Raw genomic sequence first — 27,202 nt, forward strand, 5'->3', positions numbered from 1 at the left:
GTGGAGATTGGAGTGTTTTCCGACCCTCATCACACAGGACGAAGGGGCGCTTCTGCATCCCAACCTCCGGTCCCTGGCTCTCACGGCCTGGATGTTGAGAGCGTAGACTTTGCCTCTTTGGGTCTGTCAGAGGGTGTCTCCCGTATCTTGCTTGCTTCCAGGAAAGATTCCACCAAGAGGAGTTACTTCTTTCTGTGGAGGAGGTTTGCCGTCTGGTGTGACAGCAAGGCCCTAGATCCTCGCTCTTGTCCTACACAGACCCTGCTTGAATACCTTCTGCACTTGTCTGAGTCTGGTCTCAAGACCAACTCTGTAAGGGTTCACCTTAGTGCAATCAGTGCATACCATTACCGTGTGGAAGGTAAGCCGATCTCAGGACAGCCTTTAGTTGTTCGCTTCATGAGAGGTTTGCTTTTGTCAAAGCCCCCTGTCAAGCCTCCTACAGTGTCATGGGATCTCAATGTCGTTCTCACCCAGCTGATGAAACCTCCTTTTGAGCCACTGAATTCCTGCCATCTGAAGTACTTGACCTGGAAGGTCATTTTCTTGATGGCAGTTACTTCAGCTCGTAGAGTCAGTGAGCTTCAGGCCCTGGTAGCCCAGGCCCCTTACACCAAATTTCATCATAACAGAGTAGTCCTCCGCACTCACCCTAAGTTCTTGCCAAAGGTCGTGTCGGAGTTCCATCTGAACCAGTCAATTGTCTTGCCAACATTCTTTCCCCGTCCTCATTCCTGCCCTGCTGAATGTCAGCTGCACACATTGGACTGCAAGAGAGCATTGGCCTTCTACCTGGAGCGGACACAGCCCAACAGACAGTCCGCCCAATTGTTTGTTTCTTTTGATCCCAATAGGAGGGGAGTGGCTGTGGGGAAACGCACCATATCCAATTGGCTAGCAGATTGCATTTCCTTCACTTACGCCCAGGCTGGGCTGACTCTTGAGGGTCATGTCACGGCTCATAATGTTAGAGCCATGGCAGCGTCGGTAGCCCACTTGAAGTCAGCCTCCATTGAAGAAATTTGCAAAGCTGCGACGTGGTCATCTGTCCACACATTCACATCTCATTACTGCCTGCAGCAGGATACCCGACGCGACAGTCGGTTCGGGCAGTCAGTTCTTCAGAACCTGTTTGGGCTTTAGGATCCAACTCCACCCCCCGAGGGCCCTGTTTGTTCTGTTCCAGGCTGCACTCTCAGTTAGTTGGTAAATTTTTTAGGTCAATCTCAGTTATGTCCTCGCCGTTGCGAGGCCCAATTGACCATGGTTGTTGTTTTGAGTGAGCCTGGGGGCTAGGGATACCCCATCAGTGAGAACAAGCAGCCTGCTTGTCCTCGGAGAAAGCGAATGCTACATACCTGTAGAAGGTATTCTCCGAGGACGGCAGGCTGATTGTTCTCACAAACCCGCCCGCCTCCCCTTGGAGTTGTGTCTTCCCTTGTCTTGGTTTTGCTACATATGAGACTGGCCGGCACAAGCCGGTTTCGGGCGGGAAGACGGCCGCGCATGCACGGCGCGCGAGGACTAGCAAAGGCCTTTGCTAGTGAAGATTCCGATTGGAGGGGCTGCCGGGGACGTCACCCATCAGTGAGAACAATCAGCCTGCTGTCCTCGGAGAATACCTTCTACAGGTATGTAGCATTCGCTCTATCCCTTTGGAAGGAAAATAGCTTCTGTCCTTGCTATCACCCCTTACCTTTGGGGTGGTTGGTCCATCATATCTGGGGTGGGTGTGAGGAGGTAGAAAAACCTTATTTGCCCTATACTTCCAAATTGTATATTTCTTATGGTACGTAGATATATCAGAGAAATAATTCCCACATAATCACGGTCCTCACTGATACTAGGCTGTCAGAGGAGGCCTTAACAGATTCCACTATAAGCATAAACAATATTCATGAAAGATTTGCATACAGTGGAGGCAGTGCATGGAACTCTCTGTAATATTCATATTGTGAAAGCCTAACTGGCTGGGGTGCCTCCAGGACGAGGTTTGGGAACCACTGGTGTAAGGGAATCTCCTCACTGATTCTCTCCATTGCTGTCAGTTGGAAGGAAGTTTTCTGAAAAATGAGCAAACTTGACCTGCATTGGTACTGATCCCATAATGTAAGTTTTCTGTATTCAGTCCTCCATGAGTTTAAAAAAAAATCTTTAAAGTGAGAGCATTCCCTAAGACTGTTAGCATGTTTCAAATGTTAGGCATTACTTGATATTTAATTGATATATGGGACATGGTTTCCTACTGCTAGTGTTGGTTTGATTGGTTGGATATTTTGACACTTGAATAGGAATGGACTTAAAGTATTTCAAAATGGAGTCTCTAATTATGAATTGCAGAATCTCTGCCAAATGTATAATCTCTAGAATATTAAAATTTTCTATTCTGAGTTTAAATAGGGTATGCTTTTATTTCAGAGAAGAATATGAACTTTGAATTAATTAGATGCATCACTTTTTCCTTAGTTTCAGTGCATTTATATTGTAGATTCTGTAGTGTACATATATTTAAAATATATGAAAATTATTCTTGACAGTTCTGTATCTACGCACTAAACTGTACTAGCGTGAAACACTAATATTGTTTACATTTTCCCAGGCAAGTTGTCAAATATAAAGTTTTTGGGTTGTAGATTTAATATAGGCATTTATTTATTTTAAAAATGTATATACCACTTATAGCTAAGTGGTTTCCATAAAATACATTCATAATAAAACAAACCAAACGTATACACAATATTAAATAGCAATAACCTCATAATGCTCCACAGTCAAATAAAAACAAATCTGTATGCAATCAGTCACAAACAATTGTGTCTTCAGATGTTGGTTTTGTAAACTGTGTAAAACTACCACAGTGTTGAAGCTGACCAGATAGTGCATTCCACAGGGAGATTCCAGCCGGAACAAAAGCTGAAGCTCCTATTTCCGCATGGCATAATCACACTACTACATCAGTAGAAAGCCACCTAGCACTGTCTGACTGTAGTGCACATCTTTGCTGATAATCAAGGCCAGACTTTGTTATATGTTAAAAAAAAAAAAAACAGTGTTTAGGATTTAAGGGCATTGAATATAATTTTATTCCTATACCATGTTTGAGTTGAGCCTAAAACAGGAAGAAGCTTCTTTATTTAAAAAAATAAACAAACACCTTTTTGGTTTTATAGGGTATTTGGTGCAAACTTGCTTACATTGAACCTCTTAAAAGTGAAACCGAATGGAACATAGAAACGATTGAGAAATTTCGAGAGATGACCTACGATAGACAAATGATATGTACAGTTGTTAGTAAGTATTTGTGTACATTTCAGTTTTTTTATTAATGTTCTTATTTGGAATCAAGAACAGCATACATTACATAAACATTAAATCATTGCAAAAACACTGCAGAACCACAGTGTACATTAGCATGAACAGGCCAAAAAATTGGGAAACTCAGCATAAAATAAAACCACTTGGATCTATAATTCTACTTCACATATAGATCATACTCTGATCTTTTCTTCTTGCTCTATCCCACTCTCGCCCTGTCCATCATCTCCATGCCCTGAAGCATTTCAATTCTGGTCCTTTTATAGATTGAATTTTCAAATTTTGGTTGTTCACAACTTTTGATTTTTCATTCTTACATTGAAAACTATTGTGTTTAGAGTATGAAATCATCCACATTACTGCCTGTCAAAAGTATATTTTTTTTCACAAAGAGATTAGTTTTATCCTCGTTGTCTTGCTCTTACATTTTTCTTATGGAATTATGTTTAAGGTTTACAATTCTTGTATTTAAATATTACAATGCTTTTTCTAATTTCAAGTGAATTAAAAAAAAACCCACGTATCTGTCTTTATTTCACATGGTATGCAATATTTGGCAGAAAACAGCCTTCTGTGTATGCAATTGTATTGAATTCATATTGGAAAACCCAGCTAGATAAGTCTGCCCCCTGGAAAGGGTTGGGAAATATTGACCTCCATAAGTGGTGGCTAAAAGGCTCTTTAGATGATGCTTCACACCAGTTGTTTTCATGTTTAGTATGTATTTTATTATTGTACTTCAATTTGTGCACGCTTTTAAGGAAAGATACATTTATTTATTAGGATTTATTTACCATCTTTTTGAAAGAATTCACTCAAGGTACAATGTAATTCCGTTCTGCTAGCCTCCGCCACACAATTCAAGTCATAGAACTGTGTGGTTACGCTGTGCTGCTAATGTAACATTGTCCAAGATGGATCCTATGTGGGGTGTGCCTCCTGTGTCAGTTACCTTTAAATAGCTTCTGCAACTACAGCTTTTATAGATGTATCTGAAGAGACACAAACTTCTCTGTAGAAATATACATGCATGGGATCTAAAGGAAAAGGGTAAAAGGGTTTTTTTTCACAGAGATGAATGTCAGGAGGGCTGGTCTATCAAGAGGTTGTGTAAAATCTATTTCTTTTATTTGTGTATTTTACATCACATAGTTAACATTTTACTGATTACAGTTTTGAGTGGGTGATGATTAGCCATTTTCAAAACCTGTCCAAAACTGTATAATTGCAGCAGCAACTCCAGTGTATTGGAACTTACTAGATAGAAAGTTGGAAAACATACTAGAAAATGCATTGATAGGAATCATCTGAAGTTTGAGAAGAAAGACCGATGCCTCATCTTATTAACTCACATTGTTGTCAGACTTAATAGTAGCTATGATGTGCACACCTGAGCATGTGTTAACTCCAGTGTACTCAAGTTCCTGTGAGAAGAGTTCACTCAGCCTCTGAGTTGCCATATAGCAGTGATGGAATAGGTTCTTCACCCACTCAAATGGTAGAAAACTAGAGAAAATGTGATTCCAGGACTTCAACAGATAGTGGTAAAAGCTGATCTAAATACGGAGTCAGGAGGTTGTGTACTCTTCCATTGTAGTCAAGGAGCTTTGCCCTCCAAAACAGAATAGACAAACTTCTTAAAAATAAGAATAAGCTTCAGTGCTTCTGAAAGCTTTGTCAACTGAAACACATCATAGCACATTTGTATGTTAGGAGCACATTGACAAACTAGCAAGTAATAAAGTACCAATATTGGTATACATACCAAAGTTCTGAAAGAACACACAAAAGAAATTGAGGATCTTATTAGTATGATATTGAAGGCATGAAGGGTGTAACACTAACCTGGCACATCACAAACTTTTGATGCTGATGTTTGTGGCTGCCAAAATAGTAGACGTAACTGTGGAAAAACAAGATTTCTAAACATATGAATAGATGTGACTTAATTGGTATCACCAGACTGGATTTAGTAAAAGGAAGTCTTTTTTTTTGTTTGCTTTAACTAATGTAAGATGTTACATTTTGGATGATCCATCAAGTTGAAAGTGTATCTGAATTTTCAGAAGACATTCAACAAAGTTCTTCATGAGACGCTTGAGGAGATAGCATGCAAATGACCTTTTATGTATTGGGTACTGGCCAAAGTATAAATTGCAAATAGGACTACATAGTAAGCTTTCTCAGTGGACAAAGATAAATTATGGTGTGTCCTAGAGTTCTCTATCAGAACCAATGCTTTATATTTGAGATTTGGAAAAATGAGCAAATTGAAATTGAAACCCTTTTACTAAAATGCAGTAGGTTTTGCAGTTATAGCATGCTTGCAAACGTTAACATGTGGTAACTGTAAAGCCTTTGCAATAAATGCAGGGTAGTTGTGGAGCATCTGCTTTGCATTTACCGCACAGCATAGTTGCTCACCACACATTGTCTTGTCCTAATGAAAGGCTCCTGGTCACTGTGGTCAGTTTGTTGAAATCTATAGTCTGTTGCATCCTGACCAAACTAGATTCTGTGTTCTGCCCATGAGCCGTCAGATGTGGAGACACACATTAGAATTATGGATACTGTGCAGCCTCATGTGTTCACTATTTCTTTATTTCCAGTAGATGGAGGAGGGCAGACCATATAGTTTCTGAATAAACCGGACTAAAGCTCCCTGATCCAGTAGAAGGAACAAGTCTTAGTTGAATAGGGGGTGCTGATTTAGTTATTGAAGCAGTCTAATTTTTTTGTGGTGGGGGGAGTATGCAGTTTTTCATAGTGAAGTGAAGGAAATTTTTCAGAGGAATCTTATCTCCACCCCCCACCCCCCCTACCTAGGAAGCAGAAACTGCAGAAGATTTCATGGTGTGTTCTATTTCACCATAGGAGTATAGTGATTGCTTATTTTACTCTAGCGGGAGCCTCCAAATGTTGGTAGGAGCCCTTGATATGTTCTGCTGCTGCTGAGGGAGCTTGGGAAGGCAGCTATCTATCTAACCTGTGGGGGACATTGTCCTATTTTTGGCTGCAGCACCAAGGTAAATTTTGATAAGGATCTGTATGCCTGAGAGGTGCATGATGCTCTTCAGCAGGAAACCATAGAATAGAGTACCAGCCTATTTCCTGTTCTAGAAATATACTAAGAGGAATGTGTTCCTCTGGTCTTAGTAACTTCTCTCCAGCTGTGCATTTTGGGGGAGAACTCTTCAGATGAAATTGTTCATTTCTAACTGAACTGCTTCATTGCACTACTACATTGCTTACAGAGATGCTACAAGAAAGCTGTCATTTTTCTGCTCATGTATTTCTGAGGCACTTAATTGATATATAGTCTATGAAAGAGATCTCTGGGGGCAACACAGCTCAATATTTGAACCAGTCCTTTTTGAAGCAGTGAGCACAGTTGAGAAGATTCTCTTTATAAGGTCATTAATGCTAATGGCAAAATAGCATATGAACTACTATATATATATATGAGGGAGACTCTAAAAAGGTTGAACTACAAAAAAAGAAAAAAATTCTGTGTAAACAAAACTCAGAGTAGTGGGCAACTTGTAAACCAAAAAAAGAAAAATAAGGAGGAAAAGCCTCAAGAAGCTCCTGGTCAAAAGCCACAAGAGCAGGAAGACTTTCTCATCGGCAATAAACCTCCTTAAAAAAACAATATCAACAAAATAACTTTACCAACTTCTTTAAAAAAAATGTAATAGTATATAACAGCTAGCAATTCTTAGCTGTAGAGTCTCAGCTTTCTATAGCAGGTAGACCATGGCCAGTGTTTTGTCAAGCTGCATCAGGGTCAGATGGTAAAATGAATCTGCAATAAAGAGAAAAATCTTAGATAAAAATCTTAGACTTTGTTTAACTTGACTTTTCACTAGCCCATCGTTGCTCACTTCAACTCCGTTCATACTCTGACTGAACCAAAGAGAGACTCCTGGAAAAAATGGCGGCCCCTATAAAAACCTGACGTCAGACACCTAGACCGGCACCAATCACCTTTAGTGTCAATCCAATAAAGTTGTTCAACAAAATCAAAAAGTGACACCATTCAAGTTTAGCATTAAGATCTCATGGAGTCAATGTATTGAGTCTAAAAATCCATTGTTGCTGTTTCTGCAATAATATACATCATCTGTCTCTTCCTCTTTTGGATATGTTAATCTGTTGTAGTACTAAACAATGCAGAGTTGTAAACAAATGCTGATGGGCAGCACAGTGACTTGCTAAAGGTGATATAGTCTTCTGAGTTTTAATAGCGCTCTTGTGTTCCACCAGATGTATAGACAGCTGTCGAGATGTCAGCCCCACATTCAGCTTATCACATGGACAGATAATACAATAAATGATGTGATCAGATCTACAAGTGGTATTGACAAGTAAAGTATTTATTATATTTATACCTCAAATTTTCCCACCTATTTGCAGGCTTAATGTGGCTTACATAATACTGCAAAGGCTGGCTTACATAATATCGCAAAGGCGTTCACCAGTTGGTAGATAACTAATATAGGTTGTATAGTGGTCGAATGAGGTAGGTGTGTATCAGGCACCTTGAAGGGAGATGAAGATTGTATATTGTCCATTACGATCATTGGTTGTGCTGTGTTGCTGGGTGTTGGGAGTTATGTTGGATCGGTGGGGTAGGCCTTTTTGAAGAGATTGGTTTTTAGTGATTTTCTGAAGTTTAGGTGGTTGTGGATTGTTTTTACAGCTTTTGGGAGTTCATTCCATATCTGTGCACTTACGTAGGAGAAGCTGGATGCGTACGTTGTTTTATATTTTAGTCCTTTACAATTTGGGTAATTTTAGGTATGAACGTGATGATCCACTTCTATTTCTGGTTGGTAGATCTATGAGGTCTGTCATGTATCCTGGGACTACGCCGTAGATAATTTTTTGGACAAAGGTGCAGATTTTGAAGATGATTCGTTCTTTGATTGGTGTCAGGTTCTCAGGTTCAGAGTCCGCGGGGCCGGGCTCTGGAGCAAACGTGAGCCCTTGGGCTGCTGACGAGGAGTGACAGCAGCAGGCAAAACCCACCAACCAACGCTGGGCAAGCACACCGGCAGGGACTGCAGACACTGCCCAGCGAACCGGAACACAAGGACTGGAATCCCCTGGACTGGAGGACACAGGACTGGACCACTGGACTGGAATCCCCCGGACTGGAGGACACTGGACTGGAACACACCGGACCGGAACACACTGGACTGGAGCACCCTGGACTGCTCTCTACAGCTTCACCTGCACTTAGCCACTGCCCCCCAAGGGTTGAGCCTGTGGGTTCGAGTGGCCGGCAGGACTTACCGGATACTGGATGACACAGGGACCAGGACTAGAGCAAGCTGTAAACAGCAGTACTTCTAAATCCTAAACTGACATAAGTGCTTCCAAGCCCTAACCAACAGAAGAACTCCAAACAGAAAGTAACAAAAGTGTTCCTAACAATAAACCAACAAAAGGACTTCCTAAGCCCTATACTAACAGATGTGCTACCAATAGCACCACTAGGAAAAGCAGGGGAGCCACAGGGAAAGAGCAGGGAACCTAAACACATAAACTAGCACAGGTTCTCCTAAGCACCAACCACAACAGCTCTACAACCCTAAACTAACTATGGTGCTCCTAAGCACCAAACTACCAGCAGAGCTCCTAGCACTAAAAGGGAAGACAGGGGAGCCACAAGAGAAAAAACAGGGAAGCTAAACACAGAAGCCATAAGTGCTTCTAAAGCACCAAACACAGAAGAGCTTCCAATGCCCCAAACACAGAAGTGCTTCTAAAGCACCAAACACAGAAACACCAAACACAGAAGTGCTTCTAAAGCACCAAAAGGGGAAGCAGGGGAGCTACAAGGGAAAAGCAGGAAAGCTAAACACACAATTCACAAGTGCACACTGCACTAACACTGACCTGGACCTAAAGCAAACGACTAAGCAAACATTGCAAAGGCCCTGAAGGGAGGAACACCACTTCCTTATCAAGGCCCTGCCTGATGATGTCACCACTATCAGACCCAGGCAGACAGCATACAGAAACAGAGCTAGAGCTAACTCAGGCTTCACCCCCACAGCTGCAGTATAGCAGAGCAATTAGACTCATGCTGGGAGCAGCCAGCCCACAGACACAGAGCCAGCTCTAGCAACACAGAAAGAAGAAACAAAAGCCAGCACAGAAGCTGACCACCAGAATAAGGTAAGTCTGGGAGAGGTCACGGCCACAATCGTAACAATTGGGAGTCGGTGCAGCTTTTCTCGGAGGGGTTTAGCACTTTCGAAATGTGATTTACCAAATATCAGCCTGGCAGCTGTGTTTTGGGCGGTCTTGAGTTTTTTTGAGAGTTGTTCTTTACATCCCGCATAGATAGCGTTGCAGTAGTCTGCATGGCTTAGGACCATTGATTGTATTAGGTTTTGAAAGGTTTCCCTTGGGAAGAAAGGTTTTATTCGTTTAAGTTTCCTCATTGAGTAGAACATTTTCTTTATTACGGTGTTTACTTGGCTCTCGAGTAAGGTTGCGGTCGATTGTGACGCCGAGTAATTTTAGGCTGTCTGAGGTAGGGAGGGTGTGTTCTAGGGTGTTTATGGTTGTGGGTTTATACTTATGTTGAGATGAGAGGATGAGGCAGTGTGTTTTTTCAGTGTTCAGTTTCAGTTGGAATGAATTTGCCCATGAATTCATGATGTTCAGACCGTCATTGATTTCATTGGTTATTTCTGTCAAGTCCTGACTGAAGGGAATATAGATTGTGACGTCATCTGCATAGATGAATGGGTTGAGGCCTCGGTTGGATAGGGACTTTGCCAGTGGGATCATCATCATGTTAAAGAGTATTGGTGATAATGATGATCCTTGAGGTACTCCACAGGTGGCTTTCCACGGTGGTGATATGTTTGAGTTTGATTTTACTCGATAAGTTCTGGTGGTTAGAAAACACTTTATCCGGTTAAGTACATTTCCATCGATCCCGAAGTGGCCAAGGAGCCTTAGTAGTATATTGTGGTTTTCCATGTTGAATGCGCTCGACATGTGAAATTGGAGGAGAAGTATACTTTTATCTGTGGCGATTTCTTGCTTGAATTTGGCCAGGAGCATGACTAGGACAGTTTCTGTACTGTGGTGGGGGCGGAACCCTGATTGTGAGTCATGTAGTATTGAGAACTTGTACGTGTATTCTGTAAGCTATTTGGTCACTAGGCTCTCCATCAGCTTGACTACTAGTGGTATAGATGCAACTGGGCGGTAATTAGTTAGGTCGTTTGTGTTTTTCTTGGCGTCTTTTGGTATTGGGGTAAGTAGGATGTTGCCATATTCCTCGGGGAAGAGACCTTGTTGTAACATGAGGTTTAAGTGGGATGTGAGGTCTGTAATGAAACAGTCAGGGGCGGATTTGAGTAGGTGGCTGGGACAAATGTCCAGTTTGCAGTGGGTGTTGGCAAACCTATGATTCGTTTTTGTAACTGATTCAGTGGTGAGGATAGTAAATGTTGACCAGAAACGGTCAGCTGGGCATCTACCAGGGATTTGGTCCAGATTGTTGAAGTTTTCGATGTCTGTGTTGTGTTGAGGAAGTGTCCTGCGTAGTTTTAATATTTTTTCGTTGAAGTAGTTAGCAAGTTTGTCTGCAGGTGGGATGTCTGTGTTGGTTGTGGTGATGGGGGTAGTGTCTAGTAACGTATTTACGAGTTGGAATAGTTTCTTCATATCTTTGTACTGCGGTCCTATTTTAGTTTTGTAATAGGACCTTTTGGTTTGTCTTATTGCGTATTTGTATATTCTATGTCCTTGTTTCCAAGCATTGAGTGTGTGTTCATCTTTTGTTTTTTTCCATGCTCGTTCAAGTTTCCTGGATTGTGTTTTGAGTTTTTTTAATTCGTCATTGAACCATGATATTGAGTTTTGTCTTCTTGATGTTCTTGTCTTTAAAGGTGCTATTTCGTTTAGTACGCTTCAGCATCTTTCCTCCCAATGGTTGAGGTAGTGTATGGAGTCCATGCTTGTTTTCCGTTCGTTGTCATCAATTGCCAGAATATTTGTGGGTCTATTTGCCCCCTCGTGGTGTAGGTTGTGTGTGCAGGTGTATGGTTTAGTCCCTTCTTCCGGCAGTCTAGGGATAGGTTCAGTTTGTAGTGGTCGGTCCAGGGTATTTCTGTCCATTTGATGTCTTTTATTAATAGGTTAATATCTGTGGACAGTTTGTGTGATAGGAGATCAAGTGTGTGTCCCTTGATGTGGGTAGCTTGCATGTGAGGCCATTTGAGGTCCCAGGACTGTAGGAAGTCTTTGCATTCACGTGCGTTGGTGGAGTTGGGGTCTTCTAGGTGCAGATTTGTCGCCTAAAATTAATGTATTGGTGCTGTTTACACAAGTGTTTGAGATGAAGTCCGTGAAGGTAGGCTGGCTTTCGTTCCAGTTACCGGGAGGTCTGTAAAATAGGACGCAGTTCAGATGATCGATCAGGGATTTGTTATGGATTCTGAATGATGCAATTTCTAGTTGTGGTGTTATGGATTCGGTGATGGTTTCGGTGGTGAATTGGGTTCGATAGATTATTGCTATGCCTCCTCCTCTCTTTCCCGTTCTGGTCCAGGGAGTGATTTTGTTGCCTGGAGGGCATAGTTCAAGGATAATGGGGTTCTTTTGATCTTGGATCCATGTTTCATTGATGAAGATAAGATCGAGGTTTTCTGAGCTGATCCAGTCTGATTTTGTTGTTTTGTTAACTATGGACCCAGCATTAATGTAACCCACTTGGATATTTTGGTATGGGGCTGCTAGGTTTGATGATGTTTGGATTTTTATTAGTTGTCGTTCGTTGGGTGATGTTTGTTGTGGCTTTCCTTCCATTTTGTTGGTGTTGACCGTATTTAGATAGGCTTCTTTTAATTTGATGGGTGTCGGTTTGGTGAAGTGTGGAGTGTTTGATCAGCCTTTGGTGATTTTGTAGGATGGGTATGATATTTTCTGTAAGTGGGATGGAAAATGTTAGATGGATCAGTGAGAGGGAGTAGATTGTTAGGAGTATTTTGATTGTATTCATTTTGGTATCAGTTTGGGTAGGTTACTCACAGTTAAGATGCTCGGGGGTGGTGTCCTGGGCGCAGAACGCTGTTGCTCCGGGCGCTGTGTAGTGGTTGGAGGCAGGGAAGTTCCATTGGCGAGGGCGTTGTGTAGTTGATTGGCTGGAGGTGGGATCTGGGACAATAGTTAGATGGTCAGGAGTAGATCCCAGGGCACAAAGGTTCGTCAATGAGGCTGTCTCTTCCTATAATACTATTGTCATCTGCTCTGGGCACTCTCACTTCTCCCGTGTCTCGTCCCGTTTAAACGTACCAAACTCCAGCCTTGGCTGACCCCTACTATCCGCTACCTACTCTCTTGTGCCTGCTGTGCTGAATGCCTTTGGCTTAAATCTCGTGCCCTTGCTGACTTCATTCACTTCAAATTCTTGCTGACCTCCTTCCAATCTGCTCTCCAACTTGCCAAACAGGACTATTACATCCAACTGACTAACTCTATTGGTTCAAACCCTAGACGTCTCTTTGCCACGCTAAGCTCTCTCCTCAAAGTGCCTTCTCCTCCTATTCCCCTTCACTTTCTCCCCAGACTCTGGCTGATTACTTTCACGATAAGGTTCACAAGATTAAACTTGAATTCACAACCAGCTCTCCTCTACCCCTTCTTCCCTTAGTCCACTCTCTCAACCCTCTTACCCCTGCCTCCTTTTCTTTCTTTTCCGAAATCACTGAAGAAGAAACGTTACTTCTTCTGTCATCCTCAAAACTAACCTCCTGCTCCACTGACCCTATTCCCACTCATCTACTCAACACTATCTCTCCTGCTGTCACCCCTTTCATCTGTCATATCCTCAATCTGTCACTTTCCACTGCGACTGTCCCTGATGCCTTCAAACATGCCATAGTCACCCCACTCCTCAAAAAACCTTCTCTGGATCCTACCTCTCCTTCCAACTATCACCCCATCTCCCTCCTCCCTTTCTTATCCAAGATACTAGAACGTGCTGTCCACCATCGCTGCCTCGACTTTCTTTCTTCTCAACCTATTCTTGATCCACTCCAATCAGGCTTTCGTTCCCTTCATTCGACTGAAACAGCACTTGCTAAAGTCTCCAATGATCTATTCCTGGCTAAATCCAAAGGGCTCTATTCTATCCTCCTCCTTCTCGATCTTTCTGCTGCTTTTGATACTTTTGATCACAGCCTACTCATTGACACGCTATCCTCGCTTGGATTTCAGAATTTTGCTCTCTCATAGTTTTCTTTTTATCTCTCACAGCATTCTTTTAGTGTATCCTCTGGTGGATCCTCCTCTTCCTCTATCCCGCTGTCAGTGGGTGTACGACCTAGGACCTCTCCTTTTCTCCATCTATACTTCCTCCCTTGGTACTCTCCCTTCCCACAGTTTTCAGTATAACCTTTATGCTGATGACTCCCAGATCTACCTCTCCACACCAGAAATCTCGGCATAAATCCAGTCCAAGGTATCTGCCTGCCTCTCTGACATTGCTACCTGGATGTCTCACCGCCACCTGAAGCTCAATATGTCCAAAACTGAGCTCCTTATCTTCCCACCTAAACCAACCTCTCCCCTTCCCCCATTCTCTATTTCTGTCGACAACACGCTCATTCTTCCTGTCTCATCTGCTCGTAACCTTGAGGTCATCTTTGACTCCTCCCTCTTCTTCTCTGCACATATTCAACAGATTACTAAAACCTGTCATTTCTTCCTTTATAATATCGCCAAAATTCGCCCTTTCCTTCCTGAACATGCTATGAGAACCCTCATCCACACTCTCATCACCTCTCGCTTAGATTACTGCAACTTGCTTCTCACAGGTCTTCCACTCAGCCACCTCTCTCTTCAATATGTTCAAAATTCTGGTGCACGACTAATATTTCGCTAAAGTCATTATGCCCATATCAGCCCTCTCCTGAAGTCACTTCACTGGCTCCCTATCCGTTTCCGTATAAAATTCAAGCTCCTCTTATTGACTTATAAGTGCATTCACTCTGCAGCTCCTCATTACCTCTCCACCCTCATCTCTCCCTACACTCCTTCCCAAGAAACTCCGTTCACTAGTCAAATCTCTCCTAATTGTACCCTTCTCCTTCATCGCTGACTCCAGACTCCGTTCCTTTTGTCTCGCCGCACCTTATGCCTGGAATGGGCTTCCTGAGCCGTTATGTCTGGGTCCATCCCTGGCCGCCTTCAAATCCGGGCTAAAGGCCTACCTGTTTGATGCTGCTTTTGACTCCTAACTTGTCACTTGCTCGTAACCTTTATCTTGTCTTCCTCTCTTCAATAGTCCCTTTCCCTATGTGTCCTTCTGTCTGTCCTACCTTTATCCTTATTGGTCCTGTCTGTCTGTCCTGATTTAGATTGTAAGCTCTATTGAGCAGGGACAGTCTTTTTTTCATGTTCAATTGGGAAGCGCTGCATACAACTGGTAGCGCTATAGAAATGATTTATAGTAGTAGTAGTAAAGGTTCTGTGGTAGGAGGTAGGAGCTGAGGAGAAACAGCTTTGTTACCGAGGATAGATAGTCGAAGCGAGTAGATGACGTTTTGAGGCTCCACAGTTGTATTCGTCGCATTAGTGTATGGAGGGAGGATCCAGTTGTCACTGGATCTCCTTGTCGGGTCTCTCCTGTCTCCTTGTTCCCCGGTCGTGGTCTCCTGGGGGTCGCCGGTTGTTTAAACCACTCTTCACAGAGGCACGGCGTTTGTAGTTTGTTCGTTTGCTCACCTCTCTTGCGTCTGTGCTGATTAGATGCTCAGATTCTCATATGTGTTGGAGCTCAGGGAGTTCTCGGTTCTTAGATGTGTTGGAACTCAAGGAGTCCTCGGTTCTTAGGAGTATGAATGGTAGTGTTGGGATTTGTTTGAGTATTTTCCTGTGGGTAACACAGGAGCTGGGTATATTCTCAATTGGTGGAAGGATGTTTAAATACTTTTGTTTCCAACATGTTAGAGCTCATACTACATTCATTACATTTTTTTTTGTGTCCTCCAATCTGTGGAGCTTGCAACCCAACCTCTGTCAAAGTGGAAGGGCATATAAGCTCTTTCAAGTTTCTACATCTAATGTATCAAACCACAGTTTAGATTGAGAAAAAACAGGCAATGTCCTTAAAATACTCCAGTGTCTCCAGTGTTGTCCAGGGCTGTTTCTACAAACTTTGCTTAATTTGATCTGACTTCTCCCTGATCCTCAATATCCTTTCCACTCATTGATCATTAATTAGACTATTGCAACTTGTATCAAAGATCTTAGACATCTTCAAATCATCCAGAACAATGCAATTCATCTGATCACCAATATTAAGAAGTAAAGCCAAATATCAGATGCACACTGGCTACCAGTCAGCTACTGTATAACTTACAAAATTCTATTAGTAGTCTCCAAGATAATAGCTTCTGGTGAACCATCATACCTGTTGTGTTTTTTTAGTTTCATACAGCCCGTCTAGAACACTCATCTGCCCAGCAAAATCGGCTTTTATTTTTTTTTTGTTACATTTGTACCCCACGCTTTCCCACTCATGGCAGGCTCAATGCGTCTTACATATTGTATACAGGTACTTATTTGTACCTGGGGCCATGGAGGGTTAAGTGACTTGCCCAGAGTCACAAGGAGCTGTCTGTCCCTATTGTGTGGTAATTCACTTACACACCAGACACTCAAATTTTTTCTGTCTAGGGACCTCGACTATGGAATACCCTTCCAGAATCCCTGAGATTACAACCCTCATTACCTAAGTTCAAAGCTGATCTGAAAACATTTATTTGCCGATGCTTTCCTTCAGTATCACTACTGCTTTTTAGGACACCTGGCCCGGAGCAGGCACTGATCTCTGCAAGCTACCTCTTCCTTTGTTTCATCCCACCTGCTCTCCTATCATTATTATAGTTCTACTCCCTTCCTCTTACCTTTTGTCTTGTATCACACTTCTAAAACTAGTTATTTTTGTGTAGAACCTGTATGTATTGTCTTGTAAATTGTCCTGAGGGCTACCATAAGGTGAGGCCCCAATTGGAGTATTGTTTTCAGTTTTGGAGGCCGCATCTTGCTAAGGATGTGTAAAGACTTGAGACGGTACAAAGTAGAGCTACAAAAATGGTATGGGATTTACGTTGCAAGATGTAAGAGGAGAGACTTGCTGACTTGAACATGTCAGACTTGAGACGGTACAAAGTAGAGCTACAAAAATGGTATGGGATTTACGTTGCAAGATGTAAGAGGAGAGACTTGCTGACTTGAACATGTATACCGTGGAGGAAAGGAGAAACTGGTGATATGATAGGCGTTCCAAATATTTGAATGGTATTCCACAAACAAACCTTTTCCAGTTACGGGAAGGCAGTAGAATTAGAGGACATGAATTGAGGTTGAAGGGGGGCAAACTCGGGAAAAAGGTCAGGAAGAGAAGAGGGTGGTAGGTACGTGGAATGCCCTCCCGCGGGAGGTGGTGGAGATGAAAAAGGTAACTGAATTAAAAAATGCGTAGGATAAACACAAAGGAATCCTATTTAGAAGGAATGGATCCACAGAAGCCTAGCGGAGGCAACACCAGTAATTGGGCAGCAAAGCCAGTGCTGGACAGGCTTTTGTGGTCTGTGCCCTGATCGTGACAGGACTGTGCAGCATCAGTAAGTGGAGGACAAGGCCAATGCTGGGCAGACTTCTATGAACTTTACCCTGAAAATGGCAAGGACAAGTCAAGGTCAGGTATACATATGAAGTATCACATACCATGTGTAATGAGTTTTTTGTTTGGCAAACTGGATGGACTATACAGGTCTATATCTGCTGTCACCTACTGTTTTACTATGATGACTCATCCAGTCAGGTTTGTTGTTCCCAGGATGTCTAGGTGGTATTCAGTGGTGACAAAGAAACGCTGATAAAGATAATTTGGCCTATCTAGTCTGCCCATCCGTACCATTTACTCTCCCTTTCACTCCCTTAAAGATCCTATGTACTTGTCCCAAGCTTTTTTGAATTCACATATAGATTTCATCGCCACCACCTCCACAAGGAGGCCATTCTATGGATTCACCAACCTCTCCATGAAGTATTTTTTTTATTTTTTTGAGGTTACTTCTGAGTCTATCCCCTTTCACCTTTATCCTGTCTTTTAATTCCAAAGTTGCCTTTCAATTGAAAGACTCGCCTCCTATATGCATGCCACATATTTATTTATTAGGATTTATTTACAACCTTTTTTTTTAAGGAATTCACTCAAGGCAGTAATACAGTAAACAGACAGAAACAAAGAAAGGCAAAGATCTGCCACAGAAATAGCAAACCAAACAAAAAAAAGCAGATCAAAAAAATGGAACAGGAGGGTAACGGAAGAAGTGGTTTTGTTATCCTCCTGTTCCATTTTTTTGTCTTTTTTGATCTGCTTTTTTTCTTTTGGTTAGTAATACAGTAAGTAAATCAAACATGAGCGATAGATAATTACAGCAGTAAAAATATTCAAATAATACAAAGTATAGCATAGTATACTACTTACAGAGAGGGGTATAACCAGCAGAAGAAATGAAGTGTTGATGCCCATCTACAAGTCGTTGGTGAGGCCCCACTTGGAGTATTGTGTTCCGTTTTGGAGGCTGTATCTTGCTAAAGATGTAAAAAGACTGGAAGCGGTTCAAGGAAAAGCTACAAAAATGGTTTGGGATTCGCTTTGCAAACCGTACAAGGAGAGTCTGTCTGACCTGAACGCGTATACCTTGGAGGAAAGGAGAAACGGGTGACATGATACAGACATTCAAATATTTGAAAGGTATTAATCCACAAACGAACCTTTTCCGTAGACGGGAAGGCGGTAGAACTAGAGGATATGATTGAGATTGAAGGGGGCAGACTTAGGAGTAATGTCAGGAAGTATTTTTTGTACATATAATTACAGAACACAGTTATCTATATGTAAGTCAGAGAACTTCTTGATTAGGAGGAAAACGCCTCAAAAACAAGCCCCTCCCAATGATGTAAATGGGATAAAGGCTGATGAAAAACAACAAAGCAGTGGAATCAAATGTATTTATTGGAACAATACCCGACGTGGCCACGTTTCGCCCTCAGGCTGCGTCAGGGGTATAAACTATCAAAAGTGTATGTAAATATATCATACACACTAGTAGTTCCAAAAATCTAGTTCCATTTATCTGCTACTTCCAACTGAACTACTAGTGTGTGTGATATATTTACATACACTTTTGATAGTTTATACCCCTGACGCAGCCTGAGGGCGAAACGTGGCCACGTCGGGTATTGTTCCAATAAATACATTTGATTCCACTGCTTTGTTGTTTTTCATCTACTGTTTTGTAAGCAGTTGTGTGCCTTTTTGTTTTTTTTGTAATGGGATAAAGGCTACACATTAATCATCACAGGCGCTGAAAAAACCTCCTTATTTTGTATTATTTTTTAGTATTTTTGAAAAACTTTTTTGTATCAAAAAGCAACTAGGCTGCTCTGCCATATACGCTATAAAGTTTTACTTAGCTTAGGCAGGCTGTAAGCTTTCTCCTCATAGACCGTGATTCAACTGCGGTCAACGGGTCCCGTTTCACATTATGCTGCTTCAGGACTGCAGCATTTCAACCAGCCAATTCAACGGTCAAATATTCTGTAAACAGGAGGAGAAAAAGCTTAAGTATTTATAAATATCTTAAAAATCAGTCTCTCAAATACCAATCTTTTAAATACTAACTCCACTTACGTTCCGTTCATAATGCCGACGGTAGCATGAAGGGCAGATACAATTAAACATGGCGACCCTATATATATATATAAAGACTATGACGTCACACGCTGTCATTGATGTCCAATCGTGATTCTTCAAACAAAACTGGGAACATCCACATTTCTACATGAAGATGAAAGTGCAAAATAATTGTTTGAATCAAAAAAAAAATGCATCCATTCAATCTTCCCATTTAGACCCACAGGATTCATTGATTTTAGCCGAAAGATCCATTGTTGTTCCTTTCTTAGTAACCATAAACGGGCTTCTTCTCCCTGTAAATGCCAGTCCACTTGTTGTAAAATCAAACATCTAAGTGAATCAAAGCTATGAGAAAGTTCGGTACAATGCATGGCCAATGGGGAGGTAGTCTTTGTTGAAATAACACTTTTATGTTCAATGAGTCGGACATAAAGCTGTCGAGTGGTCTGACCAACATAAATCTTACTACAAGGGCACTGGATACAATAAATGACTCCCCTTGGACTTGCAAGTAGTATTTGTATATAATGTAAACTTCTGTCCGGTGATGGGATTCACAAATTCATTTGTCACAATCATTATAGAACACAACTGGCAATCACCACATATTTTATGTCCACCATAAACCATATCTCTCTGGCGGTTCGGTTTTGGCGAACACAGAAGCTCTTTTAAATTGCTTCCCCTACTGTAAGCCATCCTAACCGCTGAGTTTGCAAATTGAGGTAAAGTTTGGACAATATTCCAGTGTCTCCTAATGATATTGGAAACACTGCATGCTTGCAGTGTGTGTTTTAACACATATGTGTGAACTGTTTCTTCTTGATCTTCTTCTCTCATTGTAGGTTGCAATAGCAATTGTCTATCAGTATATTTCGCCCTTTTATAAGCTGATCTCACAACTTTTTGGGGGTCAAGCACGAATTCTACAAGATAGCCTCCTTGAGAGAGGGTACCCCAAAAAAGTTGTGAGGTTACCATATATGCCCAACTGGGCATTTAAAAGTACGTCATTTAATGGTGCTGCGTGTTCAGAAATTATAGCCATAAGTATAGACAGTTATTCAAACATAATCACATGCACACACCAAAACAGACATCTATACACACATTGCAAAAGTAAACAATAACTTCCACAGAGTATATACAAAACTTAATTTATGTGTAAATCATCTTTATTCAAAGCAACATGTTGGTAGTTAAGCTTCATAGAAAACAAGAGCAGTGAACCACCCATAGAGAAACATACTCCAAGAGCCCTTCCCCTTCCACTCTCCCCTCCCTCCCTATAAGACCACCCAACTCTTTCCAAATGCCAGAATAGCCAAGAAATGATTTACTCTGTTCTGACAAGGATATCCCATCAAGTTATGCATCACCATTTGCAAAATATAAATGTCATTCAGCTCTAACTCTTCTGTTGCTTTCCCTTGGCCATCTTTATTCCCAGGACTTATCTATATACTAACACACAGCTGGGAGACAGTTTCAAAAAAAAATAAAAATGCCATTTACATCCAGACAGAATTTCTATATGCTCACTAATCATTCTAGATATCTCTCTTAAATAGTAGTAATTTTTTAAAAATCAAGTGCATTTTTATAATATACCTCTGCATTCCACAAAACAGAGCAAGTTCTCATATTAGACTGATGCGGGGTCAAAGTTTGGCCCCATACCTGCAAACTCTGTACCCATCTGTTGGGGTCTGCACCCACCTTGGCCAAACCCCAACTGATTACTGCTAGAACACCCATGTTCTTGGATTTGTTTCTTACACTAATAAAAACAAATAATACTTACTCAGAAGTGAAATAAAAAAGATATGTTTATTCTGGAAACAAGTAAATAGTATCTCAAGCATAGGCTTATAGCAAGTCTAAAATACAGAAAAGAAATAATTAGAGAGAGACTTCCCTGTCTCCATGCCAGTTCACTTCCGTGGGAGCAAGAAAGTCCGATGTACATAGATTTCTCTCATTTTTATGCAATTGATTTAGTACATGTTATACAATAATCTTGAAACTAACTACCATCTATGCACATCCCACGAACCAATCTTCTACTTTCCTAATCCAACACATCTGACTTCTATCAATTATCAGTCCATACCCTAATTCCTAGAATAGCAGTTATGCCACTCCACCTGACTGAGTCACAAAGCCGTGCTATGTTTACCCACCATACCTTCTGTTACAAATTCCAAGCCCACCTCCTTATGCTACTTAAGCAGTTTTTTTATATCACGTATCCAAACAATATACCATCTGACCTTGTGGCTCAGCTAGCAGACTGCTCCCAACTTCCCCTTTGCACTATCCAGATACAATGTGGTTTCAAACTGTATGAAACACAGGAACTCTTGACCCAAGAATTACCGTATTTTTCGGACTATAAGACGCACCGGACCATAAGATGCACCTAGGTTTTAGTGGAGGGAAATAGGAAAAAAAATTTTGGACTATAAGACACACCTTTTTCCTCCTCTACAACCTAGGTGCTCCGGTGCGTCTTGTCCAAATGTCTCCCGTTTTCCAGGGTCCGTCCGTCTCCCTCCCTCCCAAGTTCCGGGATCCCCAGCCCGCCCTCTCTCCGAGATCCCCTTCCCTCCCTCCCTCTGAGTTCTAAGTAATTTTACCTAGTCAGGGCCGCAGCAGAAGCGAAAACCATGCAGCCTCGGCACGTCACTCTTTCCTGTTCTGTTTTTCTCAGCTCTGGTCCCGCCCTCAGTGAGGGAAGGGGATCTCGGAGGGAGGGAGGGCGATCTCGGAACTCGGAGGGAGAGCGGGCTGGGGATCCAGGTAGTCGAATTTCTCTACGTTCGGACTATAAGACGCACCCCCCATTTTCCTCCCAAATTTGGGGGGGGGGGGAAAGTGCGTCCTATAGCCTGAAAAATACGGTAATAGAAATCTAAATATCCATTAAATCTTAATTACATTGGACCATTCTGTATGCATGTACTTATCTTCTAAAAGCTTGTAACACAGTTGACAATAAATTCTTAAGCTGTCTTGTACAATATCTTGCCCTAGACATGACCTTAACATTGGTCAGCAAGAATACAGCAAAAACATGGGGGGGGGGGGGGTTCCATTCTTGTGACGCACACTCTTCCCAAGATCTTGTATAACCGTCTCTCGCCCACACACATCTGTCTCAGTAAAAGGTCCACTTCCCCTTCTCCCTTTGCTTGCCCAACAAATCACACTAAATGCTTAAACATGTTTTTGGGTCCAGTTTAGTTAGGAGTGTGGGTCACAAAAAGGCCACCTTGCAGCCTGATCTAGTTAGCAAGGTTTCAAAACAGCACATGGAATAATTAGGGGGGGATGAAATAAATCATTACAGGTAACCCTTGTTTTATTATCCAGAAAGGGTGCTCTGAATATACAAACATTGGGGGTCCCAAGCCCCCCAAGTTCCCCACATGTCCCCGTGAGCTCTTTCGGATCCCATCTGCACAAGCCTCGAACAGTTCTGATTTTATATCATTTTATAAAAGTATAAAAGAAACAATATTCTGTACAACTGTCATTTTATAAATCACAAACAAAACAGAACAAGGATCAACAGAATTCCTGTCTCCACTCATAAATATCCCCTCCATTATCAGGAAGACTGAACAAGCTAAATTACTACAGAATGCTTCATGCAAACAGATTATCTTGGTCACAGAACACAAATGCCAAATACATAATAGCTGACCAAAAATGATATATATTAACCTAAAACCACAAGAAGCGACACCAAGGAAATAGAAAGATATGCATTTCCTTCTATCCTGTGCAAGATATAAAGATCACACATGCCAGAGGTGGTGTTAGGGGGGTGCAACTAGGACAACTGCCCCCTGGCCAGAGACAGCCCTTTGCCTGCTGGAAGCCGAAGAAGGCATGGCCTGGTAGTGGGCTTTGGGGTCCCCTCCCAAATTTCTGCACTGGGCCCTAGCCACAGGTAACACCAGCTCTGGTGGGATACACATTTCAAGTCTGACATATTCTAATCACAAAATAGGAAATAATTTTTTGTCTACCTTTTGTTGTCTGGTTATTTTATTTTTCAAATCATTTTGATCCCAAGCTCTGGTTTCAATTTCCCTCTATCTTCTTAACTCACTCACCAGGATCTCCTACCCATTTGACATTTCTTCTTTCTCCATGCTCACCATACGTCTTCCATATGTGTGTACCTGTCTTTCCCCATGTTCTGTATATTTCTTCTCTGTGTTCTATATACTTCCCTGTCCAGCATCTTCTCTGTGTCCATCTCCCCTCATTGATCACCACCACTCTGTCCCTATCTCCTCCTCCTATGTCCAGCACCACTCTTCCGTGCCCCCTCCACAAGTCCAACACCTCCTTTCAGTGTTCCTGTTCTCTCCCATGTCTAGCATCTTCCCTCTATATCCATATACTCCCTCCTATGTCTGGCATTGCACCTCTCTCCTTTCCCTCCAGTAGCCCCTCTCCCACAGGTCCAGTGCCTCTCTCCCATCCCTCCAACCTTCTACCCATGGGTTCAGTGTCTCTCTCCCTTCTCTCCTGCCAGCCCACCTTACCACCAATGGTCCAGTGCCCCCTCCCTCTCTGTGGGTCCAGCAGCCCCGCCCCCCCTCTGCGAGTCCAGCAGCCCACACACACACATACTTACAGCGCTCCCCTCCAAGGGGCCGACTTTTGTCTTCCTCTCCTCTTCCCACCACAGTAGCTCTCTTATGCAGCAGCCAGCTGAGCCAACAGTGATCTCCACAGGCCTGCTCCACGGCCTTCTCTCTGCTGGAACCCGCCTTCTGATGCAACTTCTTGTTTTTGCTAAACAGGAAGTTGTATAGAAGGTCCTGGAGCAAACCTGTGGGGATTGCTGCTGGCTGCTGTATAAGGTAGAGCTGCTGTGGGACAGGGAGGAAGGCTGGCAGGCACTGAGATGCGGGAGCAGTAACTGCAACGTTTGTTTTTTTAAGCATGGGAGCAAAGCTTTTTACCATTCCCGCGGGGCGGCAGTGGTGTTCCTACGTTGGCTGCCACCCGGGATGGATCACCGCTGCGCATTTCTCTTACCTCCTGAGGGTGCAGGGAGCCATTGCGTGGCTGTCAGGGTCCGCCAGTTCCAACCCTCGGAACAGGAAGTAACGTCGGGGGGGGGGGGGGGGGGATAGGGAACTGGTGCAGCTAACAGCCATACAACTGCACCCTCCGCCCCTTGCAGCATGCACCCGTGGCAGACCGTCCCCACCACCCTGCCCTTGTTACGCCACTACAGGGTGGTAAAAAGTTTTGCACCCACAGTAAATGAGCCAATTTTTTTTTTTCATTTACCACAGCTCTCCATCCACATGTCATTCTCTATCCCACATACCTTCTTTCTTTTTTGATCTGCAAACAGGAAAAAAAGATCTTAAATGCTCCTAGGTTTCAACCTAATTAAAGTTTAAAAAAAAACCTTTGTACTTAAAAATAAAAAAAAAACTATAAATGTCGAGCACTTGATTCACATAACATGTCTGTTTTGTTGGTCGTTTAGTAGGTGACAAAATTTCTGCACCAATACATCACCTGCCAGGGTGTCCTATGACCAGCCCGTCCAAATGACACAATTATTACAATTTAGGACAAATTACTACTCTAGCCAAGCATTATTCTTACTTTACTTTTACAATACTTGATCATATGCTTCAACAGAGCCTGAAGTGTAGAACAAAAAAAAACTATTTAAAATACAAGAAAAGCAGTTCATAAAAACAAAAAAACAACTCCGCCCCTCCTAAAACCCACCCCTAATCCTTTTAATTTATTCTAAGTGTTATAACCAGAAGCCTGAGAGTGCTACTTAGCCTTCAAGTTCCTCTTGACAGATAAAATCAAAAGTGTGAAATCAAAAGTTGATTTTTATATGATTTTTCCTGGTAACTGGAGAAGACTACTGGGCAGCACAGGTCCCGTGAAGGCTCATATATACTAACAAAACACAGATACAGTGGTCGAAATATGTATAAAAATCTTAAATTGTCTAATACTCATCAGTTTGGTCGTGATGTGAAACTGAGGTTGGAGTGATATGGTCAGACTGCTTCAAATTCATCAATAACCAAGCAGTGGTGTTGGGTACTAACTGAAGACGATGCAACTGATATGAGATAGCATGCAGTTTACAAGTGGGCGTGTACAGGGGTGGTGTCTGGATGAAGCTTAGGTACACAATTACGTGCATATCATACAGAGCTATTGTAATTTACAAAAGTATCACTGGATCTTAGAGTAAGTATAAATGTGTGCACTTAAAACTGGCATAATAAGTCAGTGCATTCACATGTATCTAACCTATAAAGCTGCTATTCTTTAAAAAGGAAAGTTGATAACTACGTCCCTCTATAAGCCCATATCACTTTGGGTGTCATTTGTGTATTCTAACTTTTTATGAGAGGTTAGTGTTCTTAAAGATGAATTGCACCCAGGGGCATAGCCAGACACCCATTTTTGAGTAGGCCTAGGTTGAAGTTGGGTGGGCAGAAGAACCCTGCCCCACAGGCGATCAGTTTCTCAGCCCCCACCCCCATCCAACAATGTACTTTTTAAAAAGCACATTTTTGCCAGCAGTGAGCAGCATGACTGATGTACTCTGCTCGCACTGGCCCCACAGCTTTCCTTCTGGTGTACTCCACTTATGCGAAAACAGAAAATTGTGTCGAAAGGCTGTGGGGCCTGCGCTAGCAGTGTGTATCAGTCATGCTGCTGGCGGAAGATCTGCTCTTTAGAAGGTATGAGGGAGGTAGAGGTGTTCAATTTTTTAGCTGGTGGGGTTTTGGGATCCCTGCCAGCTACATCGTAGGTGGGTTGCTATTGCATGGGCCCGGGCCCACCTGTGGCTATGCCACTGATTGCACCAACCTTTTTATGCATTCTGGTTACTCAATTTCCTCTACTTTTCTCTCATTAACTATTTTTGTACATTGCCTAGTCCTGATTTTATTTTGAGTTTGAATATGGCTTTATTCATGAAAGCTCTTGCAGACCCCTGTACCAGCTTTCTGTTAACACTCCCTCTAAATTTTTTTTTTTAATCTAAGGTTATTACTAGTTTGTCAAAAGCACAGGTTCCCTCTCTCTGGAAAGGAGCCATTACTACTTATTTATTTGCTTGCTTCTATTAAAAATAAATTCAACCCATCAGCCAATTTGTACTTTAAACCCATGTTGACTTTCTTGAGAAATGCTTTAGACAATGGTGGCAGCCCAGTTTTGTTACAAATTCTCCTTGGTAGCTTTTCTAGAAATACTCATTCCATGCAAGTGATCAGGAGACGGGCAGAGCTTTTGAGTCATAATGTGTGTATGAGACAGTGGTGCTAGATCTCGCATGCACATGCGCGAACCGCGCATGCACGACGGTCTTCCTGCCCGTAGCGTGAGCGTGCTCCCCAGTCTCTCTTTTTCCGTGGCTCGGAACGGCTGTGTATCGGTCGTTCTCTGTCCCAGAGAGGCCCGCGCTGCGTTTGCCGGTGTTTTTGTCGCCGAATTCGGCTTGTTCTTCAGTACTCTTGTGTTCTTTAAAAAAAAAAGTAGTTTTTGTTTTCCTTCACTTTTTTAGAGTTTCCCCGTAAGTTTACTTTCTTTGGCGTGAGCGGCTTTTTTCGCCACCCGTACAGGTTTTTTCCTTCTTTTGGTGCCTTTTTTTCAGGCATCATCTCGTTTGACCTCACCGGCGTGATTTTTTCCGCCCATGTCCTCGAAGCCTGCCAGCGGCTTCAAGAAGTGCACGCGGTGCAACCGGACGATCTCGCTCACTGACAGGCACGTTTTGTGTCTTCAGTGTCTCAAGGCTGGTCATCACCCTAACGCTTGTACTTTGTGCCTCCAGCTCAAGAGGAGGACCAGGCGGCAAGATTGGCTCAGTGGAACGTTCTGTTCGAAGCCTTGTCCGGTCTTTCGACGTCGACGGAGCCAGCAGTACCGAATTCATCGCCGGTATCTATGTCGGCATCGGAGGGTGCATCGACGTCTGGAGTCTACCTGGAGGGAGCTTCGTCGCCGGTGGCGCGAGAGTCTTCTTCTCGGCACCGCCATAGGGGACCTAGTTTCTCGGCGTTGAGACGGGCTCGGCTTCGGACTGAAGTTCGTGAACTTGTGTCCGATACCGAAGGT

General features: G+C 42.6%; 1 protein-coding gene across 1 annotated transcript in view; it reads left to right on the plus strand.

The window, feature by feature from the left end:
* RNF17 (ring finger protein 17) overlaps window positions 1-27,202 on the plus strand; it is a 785,154-nt gene that overhangs the window by 453,321 nt on the left and 304,631 nt on the right. Inside the window, 1 exon segment of the mRNA XM_030200280.1 lies at window positions 3,171-3,291. Within this exon segment, the coding sequence (XP_030056140.1) occupies window positions 3,171-3,291 (121 nt within the window).

This window comes from Microcaecilia unicolor, chromosome 4, assembly GCF_901765095.1.
Source record: "Microcaecilia unicolor chromosome 4, aMicUni1.1, whole genome shotgun sequence".
Classification (NCBI taxonomy): Eukaryota; Metazoa; Chordata; class Amphibia; order Gymnophiona; family Siphonopidae; genus Microcaecilia; species Microcaecilia unicolor.